Here is a 13,797-nt window from a genome sequence, read left to right as displayed (position 1 = left end):
TCTGAGGGTGGACTTCACCCTGACATCTTTACAAATAACCTGCCTCGATTCTCTGCTCAGGACCCCATGCCTAAAGCCCACAGTGGAGTTTTAGCAATAAGGGGGCAGGAGAGGCCTCACGTATGTTGGCTGCATTCTGCATTCTTTATGACCGCATACAGCTAGTGTCTCATTCTAATCCACAAAGCAGTCTTATGATTATCTTCATCCAACAGCTGAGGCCGAATAAGTAGTTCAGGGTCAGGCAAGTATGCAATAGTAAGTGCGAGGTATGAAGACTCAGGTGTGATCCATTCTTTCCGAGCAGCAGTTCTCCGGGTGGCCTGTGAAGATGATCAGCACTCGTGCCGGGATTTACTCTCCTTATTAGCATCATGATTGTTCCTTCTGGAGTCCATTCCTTTTGCGGCTCCTTGCGTGTCTCTGTCTCAGCACTGTGAGAGGTCCAGGTGTGGAGCCCCCTTCGCCAGCACGTGGCCACTAACATGTCTCCTTCCCTTCAGAGACGGTGTGTAAGACGGGCATGGTGCTGCTGTGCGGGGAGATCACCTCCATGGCCATGGTGGACTACCAGCGGGTGGTGCGGGACACCATCAAGCACATCGGCTACGACGACTCGGCCAAGGGTGAGCCAGGGCCCCGGGGCTGAGTCCCACCTGAGGCTCTCCGTCTCCTGGAAGAGCAGATGCCTCCCAGGGGAAGAACGCTCCTAGGCCCAGGGTCCAGGGCTCACAGCCTCTGGTACAACAGGGTGGCAGCCCAGGCGGATCAGCCCCTGTCCAGCCATGGCTGACTCTGGTCTTGTTCATGGTCCTGCCATCTTGGAAGAGGAGGAAGCTCCCAGTACAAGGAGCTGCCCTCTGTTGGGGACGTGTTCTCTGCCGGGCTCTGGGGCCGGTCTCTGTGTGCATCCTCCTCCCTAACTGTTCGAGGAACTCTGCTCTGCTCCTTACGCAGATGAGGAAGTTGAAGCGTCCATATGTCACTAACTTGTGTAAGGTGACACGATCAGTAAGTGGCTGCCCCCCCCCCCGCCCCCGGTTGGGACTCCTGCACTTTCTGCTAAGTTATGCTGCTTCCCCACATAGACAAAGAAGAAGGGGACTCAGTCCAGAACGGGTGCCGAAAGCAGGCAGAGGAGACAGGCTGGCCCAGGGTAGTTCCAGTGCCAGGCAGTGTGGGAGCCTACAACCCAGCGAAGGAGCCCAGGCCCTGGTGGGAGCTGAGGAAGAGCTCTGTGATGGGGTGGGGGTGAGAGCTGGAGAGAGCTGAGGGCCCTGAAGCAGACTCCCACACCTGGGACGGGCAGGCTGGGAAGGGGCCCAGCCTGGAGGGCGTGAAAGGACAGGGTGCGAGGGCCAGATGCTAGGGCCAGTGTACACTACGTTGTACTTATGGGTTGTTTGGGCTGACGTGTGGCATCTTTGTGGGTCAGGGCAGGCTGGGGTGACGTGCACGCATCTCCATAAGTGAGAGAGGGTCTCTCTGCGTGAGGGCGCGGACACACAGAAGCTCAGTGCAGCCACCTTCTGGCTCGCCCAAAGGACTCGCTTGAGCACACGAAAGTTTTGGGGGTATATCAAGAATCGCTGGGAGGAAACCAGTGAGTACAGGTCGGTTCTCCCAGCCAGCATGCGGGGTGTCCGCGGAGGAGACGCGTCGTCCCAGAGCAGCAGCCTCCTGACACGTTACCACGCAGAGCCTTCGCCCTGTTCTACCAGGAAGAGCCGACTTGTTTATGTACACTTAGACCTTGTTCAAGAGCGAACCTTGCTCTGCGTTAGGCAGCAGGAACGTTTCCCGGAGGTACAACGTCCCCCGGAAAGGGAGGAGTGGGAGCGCGCCCACCTGTGCCTGTCAGTGCGCCTGCACCAAGCGGCCAGCAGGCTGCGGGCTGGCCTGCAGCCACAAGGCCCTAGGCTAGTGGCTCCCCCTGCCCCTTCCAAGCCCTCCTCCTCTCCCCTTAGTCCCCTGAACTCTGTTCTCCTGAGTCACTTGGAGCCTTTAATTTTCAGCGCTAAGAAGATTTATTATTTAGACCCGGAGTGAGGAGGTAAGTCCTTGGCAGCTAAAGGTTGTTCCCTAAAGGTTGTTCCTTGGCTTGTGCATTCAGAAACCTGCACTGCGAGCAGGGGCTGCGGAGGACAGAGGTGGCCTGATGGCTCCTGAGTGGGGGCACTGCCTGGCATTAGTGATACAGTACAGGGTGCCCGGCGGCCAGTCGGAGGCAGTGTGCAGTGAAGAGCTGCGGCGGGGACGGTCCAAGGATGTTTTCAGAGAGCTAGATGGACTTGTGGAGGGGGGTGGGAGGCAGAGGAGGAGCATTCTAGGCAGAGAGCCCTAGTGGAGGTGGCAAAGGAGGTCGTGTTTAAGGCTAAGCCCGAGATCCCATTGGCTGAGAGCTCTCAGCCGGGAAGGCCTGGCTGGAGCTGAGCAGTTTCCGGTTTACTTCCTTTGGCGGCAGGTCCCCACTTGAAGCATGAGCATAAACGATAGATCGAACCTAGGCTTTTTTGTGGTTTTGTTTGTTTTAATAAGCCCACATGGGTAGGAGGACAGACTGGAAAGAGGGTGACAGTCATCTCGTCACTGTTACGTGTCTCTGTGGTGCGGCCTCTGTGCGTTTTAGCTCCTCATTTGTGTCCGTCCTGTAGCTGAGCCCAGTGAGGACCAGTGTCGGGGAGATTGTGCTGTCTGCCCGGCGGCTCCCTCTCAGGGCTCCTTGGCCTGGGCTGCTGCTACCCAAGACTCCGTGTCCCAGGCCCCAGCCCACTGTCCCCACCTGCGGGGGACTGGCCTCCAGCTCTGTGCTTGAGCTTTGGGGATGGCCTGAAGGGGCCTCGGCCTCAGGCCGCGGGCACGTCTCAGGCTCAGGGGACTCTGGCTCTGGGAGTGTCTCTGGATGGTTCACATGCACCATATTGTTCAGTATATTTGATGCTTGGGTTTGGCGTGTGCCTGGGCTTCTGAACGGCAGTGTTGAAAGGGCCCTTGATGCTCATTCAGTGCAGTGATTTTCCACCGGGTCCTGGGAGGTGCCTCTGGGAGGGGCAGAGGGGGCAGGGCCGTGAGTCACGCACCTGCCCTTCAGCCAGGGCAGCTGTAGCTGTTACCTGGCCTTCATACTGCCGCTCTGTGCAGGATATATATTTATAATCGAGGTGTAATTTAATACTCTGTGGAGGATTGTTTTTGACTGAAGAGTTGCACGTGATAGGATGGGAAGGATACTGATGTTCCCCATCCTGGGCCTCAGCTCTGGGCCCAGACGGATGGTGGAGAGACCACCCACGCCGCTAAGTGCCCTGTCGTGTGCCGAGCAGTCCCCCAGGGGCTCCAGCCTCCCTCTGCTCAGGTCTGCTCTCCTTGTGCCTAGGCTTTGACTTCAAGACCTGCAACGTGCTGGTGGCTTTGGAGCAGCAGTCCCCGGATATTGCCCAGTGTGTCCATCTGGACAGAAACGAAGAGGATGTCGGTGCCGGAGACCAGGTCACTAAACGCTGAGCGTTGGCCCTGCGTCAGGACGGTAGTGCAGTGTGCTCTGTGTGAGGGGCTAGCCGGGGAAGTTCATGCATCATGGACTGAATGCACTATGGGGTAGACCCCCGTCCCCATGCCTGGAGTGAGTCACCCCTTCTTCAGGGTAGCGACTTGAGGGCAGGGAGGGTTGGGGACACCCGGTGTGGGCTTGTCTCCCCTTCTAGAGTGTTGAGTTCGGGGACCACGTCTTCCCCTCCACAAGTGCCCAGTGCAAAAGTTACATACCCGCGAGGATGGAGGGCCAGTGGGGCTTTAGATTTGAGGAGGGTTGTTGCCTGTGGTCTGAAGCAGGTGTCTGCTGCAGGGCCTGATGTTCGGCTACGCCACAGACGAGACGGAGGAGTGCATGCCCCTCACCATCATCCTGGCGCACAGACTCAACGCCCGCATGGCGGAACTGCGGCGCTCGGGGCAGCTCCCCTGGCTGCGGCCTGACTCCAAGACGCAGGTGAGCCCCTGCCCTCCGCCCCCTGTGGGGCTCCAGACGCGTGCCTCAAACGCCACCCCCCCTTCCTCTTTATTCTGATCGTTGTTAGATCCAAATGTTCCGTCTGGGCATTCAGAGAATTGTTGATTCTGAAAAGAACTATTTGTTTCAAAAATCTTCAGCTCCAGATCTTTTCTCCCCTGCCCCCAACACTTTATTATGAAAAATTTCAGAAGACACAGAAAAATGAAAAGAGCAGTTCTACGTTTTTAGTGGGGGGGGCTTTCTTAGCATAAGTTGACTCTCGTAATATGATTCCCCAATTCCTGCCACAAACCTCCTCTGTAACAGGTTTCAGACTGTCGGTCGCTGCCTATCAGGTCTCCACGTCTTGAGCAAACCTTGAACACACCGTGAACGAGTACTGTCTGCAGCTCGCTGTGGCCCTTTCGCTTTGTTTCTCATAAAAAGGCTTTGCCGATTCTGACTCTCTGTGGCAAGCCGCCCTGACCCCTGTGCTCCCTGCAGTGAAGAAATCCGCACCGAAGTCTGTACTATTTGAAGGCCGGTGGTGATGGCACGTGTTGGCACACGCAGAGGCCTCCTGTCCGCCTCCTCTCCCTGCATCCTGATGGCCCTGATGGCCACTTTCCTCAAGGCTTCCTTCCCCAGCTCCTCTTCCACACTCCAGCGGGGTCTTGGCACTTCCTCTTCCACGCTCTTTCCTCCTGTCCACGCTTGTGAATCCAGCTTTCACCTCTGCACGCTCCGCTTCCAGATCTTCCACCTGCAGGTCTAACTGAATCACCTGCCCCATTTCTCATTCACCCAGCAAACACCCGGGCCCCGGGAGCTCTCCTCAGCTGAAGGAGTGTGATGGAGCCCACCTTTCCCAGCCCTGTCTGTCTCCACTCTACCTGGGCTCCCGTTTTCCCTCTAGTGCATCCCTTCCGCTCCGGCCCCATTTCCCAGGCCAGGCCCAGGAACAGTGCTGTGTCCTCCCAAAGGTTCTCCCTGCCTGGAAACTTCAGTTAATTCCCTTTGGGCTTCACTTTTAATTTCCTTGTATCTGCTCAGAATTGTCTACAACTTTCTGCCTCCTTCCTACTCGTTATTCTGGTATTTAACGCCTTGTATGGTCTTCCAGCTTTACCTTCTTCTGTCCCCACCCCCAGTCTTTGCTTAAACCATATCCTTTCACTCACGCTCCCCTTTTTTCTCGGTGCTTTGCACCTGCGCTCCCACACTTCGCCTTCCTTGGAAGCTTTCTCTGGCCCCCACCTGTCCATCAGTGGCCAGCATAGTTCCCACCTCCTCATGGTCTTCTCTGGCCGCCCTCAGGTGGGACCTCCTCTTGACCCCACACTTGGAATTTGGCTCCCGTGGTTTTATAGCTCAGCGCGGTGCACGCGACTCTGTCCCGTTCCTCCAGCTTCACAGAGGTGCATCCTTCTCACCCCAAGTGTAAGGCCACACAAGGCAGAAGCTGCGTATCGGCTGTACCTGGGGCGAGGGAGTACCTCTGTGGCCTAAAAGAAACCCACCCTTGGGACTTCTGGTGTTATCCACATGACCCCCAAGGTGAGAAGTGGAATCATGAGCATCCCTCAGGTGTTCTTTGAGGTTGTGGGCAGGAGAGCTAAAACATGTAGACTGTGATGGTACCAAAAGAAAAGAGCCCTCCCCGTCCTGTGCCAGAGCCGTGCTGTGATGGGAAGCAGGTTGGAGATTCACAGAAAAGGAAATCCTAGAACAGGGATGGGAGGAAGTAAGTGGGGTGACTCGGGTTTCCTTCTCCCCGCCTGAGGGTAAGGACTGGAGGGTCCACCTACTGGACCCGCTGAGATAGGAAAGGTCTCCTGTGTTTGCTTAGTAATAGAACGTTTCTGAGTTCAGAAGGCAGTGAGGGAGGGAGGGGAGGATGGGCTCTTCCAGGCTTTCCCTTCTTGCAAGGAGACACTGAATTCTCTTACAAATGCTACTTTGGATACCAAAGTCGGCCTCGCTCCCCTGCCGCAGGCAGGCCCTGAGCCAGCGGGCATCAGAGAGGGTGCGGGGGTCTGCTGACGGAGCCTCTCCCTGAGGCCCTCGGCCGGCCTCCACGCAGCTGCTGCACTGGGACGGGCACCCTGCCGGGAACAATGTCGGCCTTCTCCTCTACACCTTACTGGTAAAGGATTTTCGTCATCTACCCAAGTGTCGACTGTGAACAGGAGGAACCTTTCCACCTGAGCAAATTCTTGCTGCTGATACTGAGAACTGAGTGGCAGCACGGATGGCTATTTTTGTACCTGGCCAGAGTTGTGTTTTCCACAGTGTACTTTTCCCCACATCTTGCTGACGTGATGAGATAAGAGCGATGCTTGGGGCCCTTTGCTCTGCCACAGCTCTGCTTGGGGTTTGTGGCAGGGCCGGGGAGTCGCTAGCAGTGGAGATGGGCCTCAGCAGCCGCGCAGGATAGGAGCCTTCTCCTGAGGCCAGGTGCAGCAGGCCTGGTCCCAGAGCCGCCACAGGGCCTCCCCTCTGGAGCCCGCCAAGCCCCCAACTCCAGCTCCCTCTCCCAGGGCCCTGTGTGCACGCGGCCCAGCATTAAAGGGCTGCTCTCAGAGCACAGGCGGTGTGCGTCTGCCCATCTTACTAGGATCAGGCATCGTGGGGTCAGGGCTCTTTCCCTTCTTTCTGCTGGATCCCACCCTTTGGCTCTTTGGACCAGGCAGGACATAGAGTAGAGTTTGATACACGTCCCGTGTTTGATGGATATCTGAGGGGCCTTTGGGCAGGCCGGGACCTCGCCTCAGGCATAGCCCCAGGGGCCGCTGTTTGCTGCCCTGTGGTACTGTCAAGGCCCTTGGGGTGGGGAGCAGTCATGTGCCTGCCGGCCAGTGTCCCTGCCAGACCACACAGCGTAGCTGCACTCCTGCAGGCGCACAGCCCCTCTGGGCACTGCCCTTGTGGGTCCGTGCTGCCTCGGGTAGTGACGGGGCCTGTGGCTCCAGCCTTGAGGGTCTTGGGTGACGACCTTGTGCTGGGCAGAGCTGCAGGCACCAGGCCGCACAGCGCAAGGTCACAGCCCACCTCTGCTGGCTGTGCGATCTTGAGCTCTAGAGCGTTTATGTTCTGGAACCTCAGCTTTCTTGTCTTTAAAGTGGGGCTGGTAACAGCTTCTCACTTTTGGCATGGCTTGTCGCGTACGGTACACACTCGGTCTGGCTGAGTGTGTTTTGCTGGCTTCTCTTTTCTTTTCCCAGCCTCATCGGCCATCCTCACCATCCCTTTCCCTCTCGCTCTGTAAGCCCAGGGTGCCCAGGCTGCTGTCCTTCGTCACCGGACACCTCAGGCTGTGACGTCGGGCTCTCGCGCCCTCCTGACGCGTCGGTAGAGGACAGAGTGCAGAGGCATTTTCTCCGTGCTGCTCTGGGCGGGGCACAGCGTTGGGGGCAGGCAGAGCACTGTTGGCTCCTGGGCTTTTCACTGACTGACGTGTGACTTCAGGGAAGTTGTTTCACTTCTCAGAGCCTGGTCTTCCTCATTTGTAAAGTGGAGACAGTAATGCCGATCTTGCTGGGATGGTTTAAATATTCATCGATAACACATAGAGTGGGCACAGAACTGACCCACGCTGGAGGGAGTGAACCCCCGCTCTGTCCCTGTGGCCTGCCCTGCGTGGGAGCTGCAGGCAGGATCCTTCCCTCCACGCGCTCTGCTTTTCCTTGCTTTTGTGCAGACACACAGAGGCTGGTGACCCAGAGCTTGCTGCTCCCTCCACTTCAGTCCTCCTGGCTCGAGTCCCTGTCACCCTGTCCCTCCAGCAGGCGAGGCCTCTGGCCCCGTATGCTTCCAGAGCTCCTCCACCGGGGGGGCCGGAGCAGTGGGCGTGTGGCCTGTGGACTCCTGTGTTCCTTGGTGGGAGCCGGGGTGTCTTGGTCCTGGGCCACGGAGGGTCAAGACAGGGCTTTGGCAGAGGGACATTTGCTGGCACCCAGAGCCCTCTGAGGTAGGAGGAGTGGAGCCTAGCGGGTCACAGAGCGGAAACTCTGTGACACCCGAGTCTCCAAGTGGCACTGATTGTGGTCCCAGGTGGGAATAGCTTGTGCCTCATGCCCAGTCATCTCACAGCACCAGGCAGTTATCCAGTTTAAGAATGTGTCAGATGAACTTGCCTGAAGGCCCTTTGAGGACAGGGGCTCCCTCTGGCTCCTGGGAGCCCTGCCTGCCTCCTGGGCACCTGCGCCTGGCAACAGTGTGTCCTCAGCTCAGGGCAGGGCCTCACGACGTTTCCTCCCTCCCTGCCCCCCGCCAGGTGACAGTGCAGTACATGCAGGAGAGCGGCGCAGTCATCCCCGTGCGCATCCACACCATCGTCATCTCCGTGCAGCACAACGAAGACATAACGCTGGAGGACATGCGCAGGGCGCTGAAGGAGCAGGTGATCAGGGCCGTGGTGCCGGCCCAGTACCTGGACAAGGACACCATCTACCACCTGCAGCCCAGCGGGCGGTTTGTCATCGGAGGCCCCCAGGTGCGTCCTCGGCTCTGCGTGAGGCCCTGCCTTTGCTTACCTCCCTGAGTGCAAAGGCCACAGGAGGGTGGTGGCTTTGTGTGGCTTGGCCAGGCAGGTCTGGCCCTGGACGAAATGTGAAGTCAGCTTGTTCTGTGAAGCCTGCTGTGCGCCCTTGAGTACAGGGGGAACGGGGACATGTCCCCAGGAGGCTCCCCCTCAGTGCTGCCTGGCCCTCCCCCTCGAGACATCTCACACGTGTCCAGCTGCCGCCTGACCCTGCCCGGGGCTAACTCACCATCATGGGCGCTGAGCTTGCCCGGGTGGCGCTTCCTGGGTCTTGGCCACACGTGACCTGCAGCTCTTGTGGGCACCAAGGTGGGGCTGTGTTTTAGATGGGGACGTGGGGGTGCCCCTTTCTCCTGTGCAGCCGGCGTGAGCAGTCGGAGAGTGCCCTAGACCCTCCGAGAGGCTGCTGACCACTGCCGGGGCACCTCCCTGTGGACGTGTTGCCGCAAAGCGGAGTCCCTGGGTTGGGTGCTATAGCCAAAGTAGCGCAGAAACCCAGGGTGAAAGGAAGGCACAGCTCACTGTGTTTTCCTGCAGGACTTCTCAGGGCCTCGGCATGCTGCTGTGAACTGTGGATCTCTAAGCGGGATGGGGGGGATGGTATAGTATGCAGACTTCCCCCACATCATTTAACAGAGAAACATAGAGACCCCCCCCTCCGCCCCCAAACGTCTTTGTTGACAGAGATGCACAGAGCAGACACTTGAGGAAATGGGCAACTTAACGTTTGCCGGGTGGCACCAGCCGGGGCACAGCCCGGGGTGTATTTGTCACAGCGCGGTTTCCTCCTGCGCTTGGATTTCTCCGTTATGATTGACTCCTACAAACAAAGGCTTTACGAGCGGGCTGTGACCCCAGCTGGCCCACCCTTTGCCCTTTCTGACGAGGCTCTGACAGGTGACCTGACTTCTGTGACTAGTCAGTGATTGAACTGGGATTAGAGCCCAGGGTTTCTGGCTGACTCCCAGCCAAGGGGCCTTTGGAATGTGTGCCCCCAGAAGCTTCGGGGACCACCTCCAAGTTGTGGTCCAGCAGCCACTGCAGTGCTTTGGCCGCCCCCTCCTCCCACATCCTCCCTCTGTGTCTTCCTTTCCCTCCGCAGGGGGATGCAGGCGTCACTGGCCGTAAGATCATTGTGGACACCTATGGCGGCTGGGGGGCGCACGGCGGGGGCGCCTTCTCCGGGAAGGACTACACCAAGGTCGACCGCTCGGCCGCGTACGCTGCCCGCTGGGTGGCCAAGTCCCTGGTGAAGGCGGGGCTCTGCCGGAGAGTGCTTGTGCAGGTGGGTCGGAGCCCCCCGGCTCGGACCCCCAGGTCTACCCTGAGTAAGGGCACCCTGGCCTAGGGGAAGGCCCACACTTTGCCGGAGGATGCGACTCTGTGTGTGTCGTGTTGGGCTCTGTGGCCGGTGCCCTGCAAACCTGGGAGCGGGAAAACAAGTCTTCAGGCAGCGGGGCACGTACAGAAACTGCCCACCGTGAAGATGGCAGGGATTTCTAGGCAGATGGGGGGCTGGGGGAACGTGTTGGGCAGGGTGTGTGTGGTTTCCGCATCCCCTCCCTGAGGATGTCAGGGTCTCTGCAAGGGGCCCGTCCTTGACCCTGGACTCTTCTGGAAGGTGTCCTATGCCATTGGTGTGGCCGAGCCACTGTCCATTTCCATCTTCACCTACGGAACGTCCCAGAAGACAGAGAGAGAGCTGCTGGATGTGGTCAACAAGAACTTCGACCTTCGGCCTGGCGTCATCGTTAGGTAAAAGGACCGCCCCCTCTGTTGGGCAGGACCCTCTTCCCTCACCCGGTGCTCAGCTCACTGGAAAGGGAAGCAGAAGGAAGGATGTTCAGCCTCGCAGAAGCAGGAGGGGCTTCAGGCTCTTGGTCCAGCACAGTGCAAACCCCAAATGCAGGATGTCTGGTTTTCAGGTTGAAGGCGGCTGGGTCGGGTCCCTGCTGGCCCAGCAGATCCTGACCCCAGGGGGACCATCTTTGAGCAGGTGGGGAATCTTAGGAAAATAATCACGAGGCCCGTTGGCTGGGAATTTAGTCGGCAAGTCCAGCCCCACCTGCTCTCGTTTCTGATGCCACCCCTGCTGCGTGGAGCTTGGCGGTGTTGATGTCGGTCTGGGCAAGTGAGTGGAGTGGAGAGTAGGCCAGAGTTCAAATCCCTGGTTCCTGCTGCATTTGTGTGATCAGCCGGGCTGTCCCTGAACTCTGAGCCTGTTTCCTAAGCACCAGTGGCAGTCACCTCGTAAGACGTGGCATGGCGGAGACAGAACACTTACAGGGAGTTAGTTGTTCTCAGGTGGGTAACACCACCCACACAGACTGTCGTAGTCTCTTAATTGCTCCTGTGCCCAAATTCAGAGGAAGAAACTCTGCTCTTTTTCCATTAGAAATGACCTTTTTTTCTGCTGAACACACAGGGACTTGGATTTGAAGAAGCCCGTCTACCAGAAGACGGCATGCTACGGCCATTTCGGAAGAAGCGAGTTCCCCTGGGAAGTTCCGAAAAAGCTTGTGTTTTAGTGCTGGTGGGACCAGGCCTGGCCGCACCGTGGAGGCATCTGGGTGGAACAGAGCCGTGTTCCTCTTTTCTAGGACCCCAACTCTCAGATCTCCCAGACCCCGGGCTGGGCCTTGCCCACCCACTGCCGCCTCCCTGGCAAAGCCAGGCCCCTCTGATTTAGCAGGAGGAGTGGGCCTCCTGGTGCCGGGCTCAGATCTCCTCGTGAGGACAGTCACGAGGTTCCCCTGCCTCTCCCTCAGGCCAAGGCGATGCGAATTTAGTGGAAATCCCACTCGTGTCGGCAGTAAATCCCCTCGCTCACCTTCCACCACGGCCTGGACGCTGACCAGCCCCTGCCTCCCTGGCGTGTGCCGAGGGCAGCACATGGCACAGATCTCAGGGCTCCGTGTGGGCCTGGGTGTGCCGGGGCTGCCCCTCACGTCTGCGGCCGTGCGGTCAGCGTCCTGAGCCCAGGCCTTCCAGAGGCCCTCCCAGGCTGGGCTTGTGGCAGGGGTGAGAGCGTCTAGTGTGTAAGGGACCGAGCTACTCACTGATCTCATTTCTTCTTCACTGCAACACAGTGAGGTGACCCCCTGTGTTACCTGCATGTATAGATGGGGAAGCCGAAGTAGCTTTCACAAGGCTCCATAGCTGCGTGGGTCAGGGCCTAGATGTGAGAGCGGGAGCCCATACACCGTGTCTCCCCCCGCCAGCGCCCCCATCTCATGCCAGAGACAGGTCTGAGCGATGACCAGGTGCATTGAGATGAGGCTGTGACCTCTGTCCTGAAGACTTGAGGTCTCTGGGAATTAGGGGATTAAGCCCTCGGTGAGCCCTGGGCCATGATCTGCAGAGTCAGGACAGACCCAGAGGGGTGTTTCCTTTGCCTCTTTCATTTCAGAAGACAGTTTGGGGTGCGCTGGCTATCCTGGCCCACGGGGCTGGGCTGGAGTTGGGAATTAAGAGGCAGCGGTATAATCCCAGCCCCTGACCACTCAGGGACATGCAGGGCTGGGCCTGTGGACCCCTGGGGAAAGGGTCCAAGGCCAGTCCTGTCCCATTGGGCTTCCTAGAGCAGGAGCCGTGTTCCTCCTGCTTGGCCCTTAAACAGGGGATGGAACCCTGTGTCCTCCACGGCTCTCTCTCTCTCTCTCTCTGGCCCCTCTGTAACCCCTGCAGCCTGACTGCTGTTAGAATCAGTGGGTGAGCCCCTCAGACCCCACTTCCAGAGAGGACAGCCCTAAGGCCTGAATATCAGATGTTAAATGGTGACTCAAAGTGGCAGGGCTTGACTCCTAATGGGAGATAAATCAGGATGTCAAGAGGTGATTTCTGCCTTTACCAGGCAGCCTCTGGGGGCAGCCCTACCCCTGAGGTCCTGGGTGCTCCTTTGCGCACCGGGGTCTTGGAAGCTGCACGTTCCCCAGCCTTTCTATCTGTGGCCGGCACCCACTCCCCCCATCCCCCTTCCTCAGCCTGGGCCTCTGACAGCTGCACCTCTACGTTCTCCCCAGCTCCCCAGACCACAGGCTCAGGTAGGGGCCTCCGGCTTCTGGAGAACACTGGGGACTGGCCTTCTTTCTGGGGCACACAGTGCTGGATCTGGCTGGGAGACACAGCCCAGGAAGCCTCATCTGGGTGGCAGACGGCCAGCAGCTGGGCTCTAGGCCTGAAGCACGAAGACCCTTGGCTTTGTCTTCCCCTCAGGGAAAAGGCAGCTTGTTCAGGGCAGAGAAAGAAGCCCAGATCTCCATAAAAGCCTAGAGCTGGTGTGTGTGATACGGAAGCTCAGGTCTCTCTCAGGGCTCCAGGTCACCCAGGAAGTCTTGAGTTCCTTTCGGGAGAGGGAGGCTCAGCCTTGCAGGTGGCTGAGTTCCTCTAACTTGGGCCATATTCGAAGTGAAAATTCAGAATTTTATACTTTCCCCACCCGCCGGAGAAACAAGGTTTTTTTGGGTCAACACTGTTTATATGAAACTAGAGTCTATTTGTTAATAGTTCCTGCTAAACTGGTGAATAAAAACACAAGGAGCAAGTACCCTGTGCTTAGTTTTTGTCCACAACCCCCTAGAAGCCTCCCCTCCAAGTAACATCACCTGATCCCCGTCCCGCAGCGAAGCAGGTGTCCTGCCCTCGGGGTTTGCCAGCCAGGGTCCCTCCGATCCCGTGTGTGCGGGGTCCAGCCAACACAGGTTAAGGCGTCTCGTGCCACCTCCTGCGGCATCACTGCATCACCGTATTCATTCTGCAGCACGCCGCCCAGAGGTAGGCATTCCTAGCCAACCCATGTCACACGTGGAGACCCTGAGGCCCGAAGTGGGATGGGAGTGTGGCCGAGGGCACCTGGCTGGCAGGTGGCTTCAGAGTGTGCCCCTTGTCCTCACCTGGTTCCTTCTGCCGCCCCTCCCTGCGTGTTGTCTGCAGTAAGCCTGGCACGAGGCGGGCGCTCGTGCAGTATTTGTCAGCCGGTTCAGTGACTGAAGTGAGGTGAGTGAATGAAGGGGGTTGGCTGGCAGAGGGACGAGCCAGGCCTTCAGTGGGTGCACGTTTCCCTTCACACGTCTCGTGACGAGAGTTAACAGACCATCGTTTGGATGAGGGATTGTCCCCGCAGGAGCCCCCGGAGAGGTCGTCCCGGGGCATGGTCAGAGCAGGCGGCGGGGAGGGGGTCAGCTCTGGGGAAACGTCCGGAGGACGGAGAGACTGCGGAAAGAGGTTTCTGGTGGCACCCCAGCGCAAGACAGGCTGACCAGGG

At 58.4% G+C, this 13,797-nt stretch overlaps 1 protein-coding gene across 1 annotated transcript in view; it reads left to right on the top strand.

The window, feature by feature from the left end:
- The window catches only part of MAT1A (methionine adenosyltransferase 1A), a 43,912-nt gene extending 30,832 nt beyond the window's left edge, over window positions 1-13,080 (top strand). Inside the window, exons 3-9 of the mRNA XM_022591005.2 lie at window positions 504-626; window positions 3,377-3,489; window positions 3,845-3,988; window positions 8,268-8,486; window positions 9,637-9,819; window positions 10,156-10,289; window positions 10,960-13,080. Coding sequence (XP_022446713.1) covers window positions 504-626; window positions 3,377-3,489; window positions 3,845-3,988; window positions 8,268-8,486; window positions 9,637-9,819; window positions 10,156-10,289; window positions 10,960-11,062 — 1,019 coding nt within the window. The 3' untranslated portion in view covers window positions 11,063-13,080. The remainder of the gene's footprint in view (window positions 1-503; window positions 627-3,376; window positions 3,490-3,844; window positions 3,989-8,267; window positions 8,487-9,636; window positions 9,820-10,155; window positions 10,290-10,959) is intronic.
- Window positions 13,081-13,797: the final 717 nt, after the last annotated feature.

Source organism: Delphinapterus leucas, chromosome 16, assembly GCF_059928025.1.
Source record: "Delphinapterus leucas isolate spDelLeu-1000000601 "Yukka" chromosome 16, BTC_Dleu_Yukka2, whole genome shotgun sequence".
NCBI classification, from domain to species: domain Eukaryota; kingdom Metazoa; phylum Chordata; class Mammalia; order Artiodactyla; family Monodontidae; genus Delphinapterus; species Delphinapterus leucas.
The sequence above is the reverse complement of the archived record's forward strand: the minus strand, read 5'-3'. Positions and strand labels throughout refer to the sequence as shown.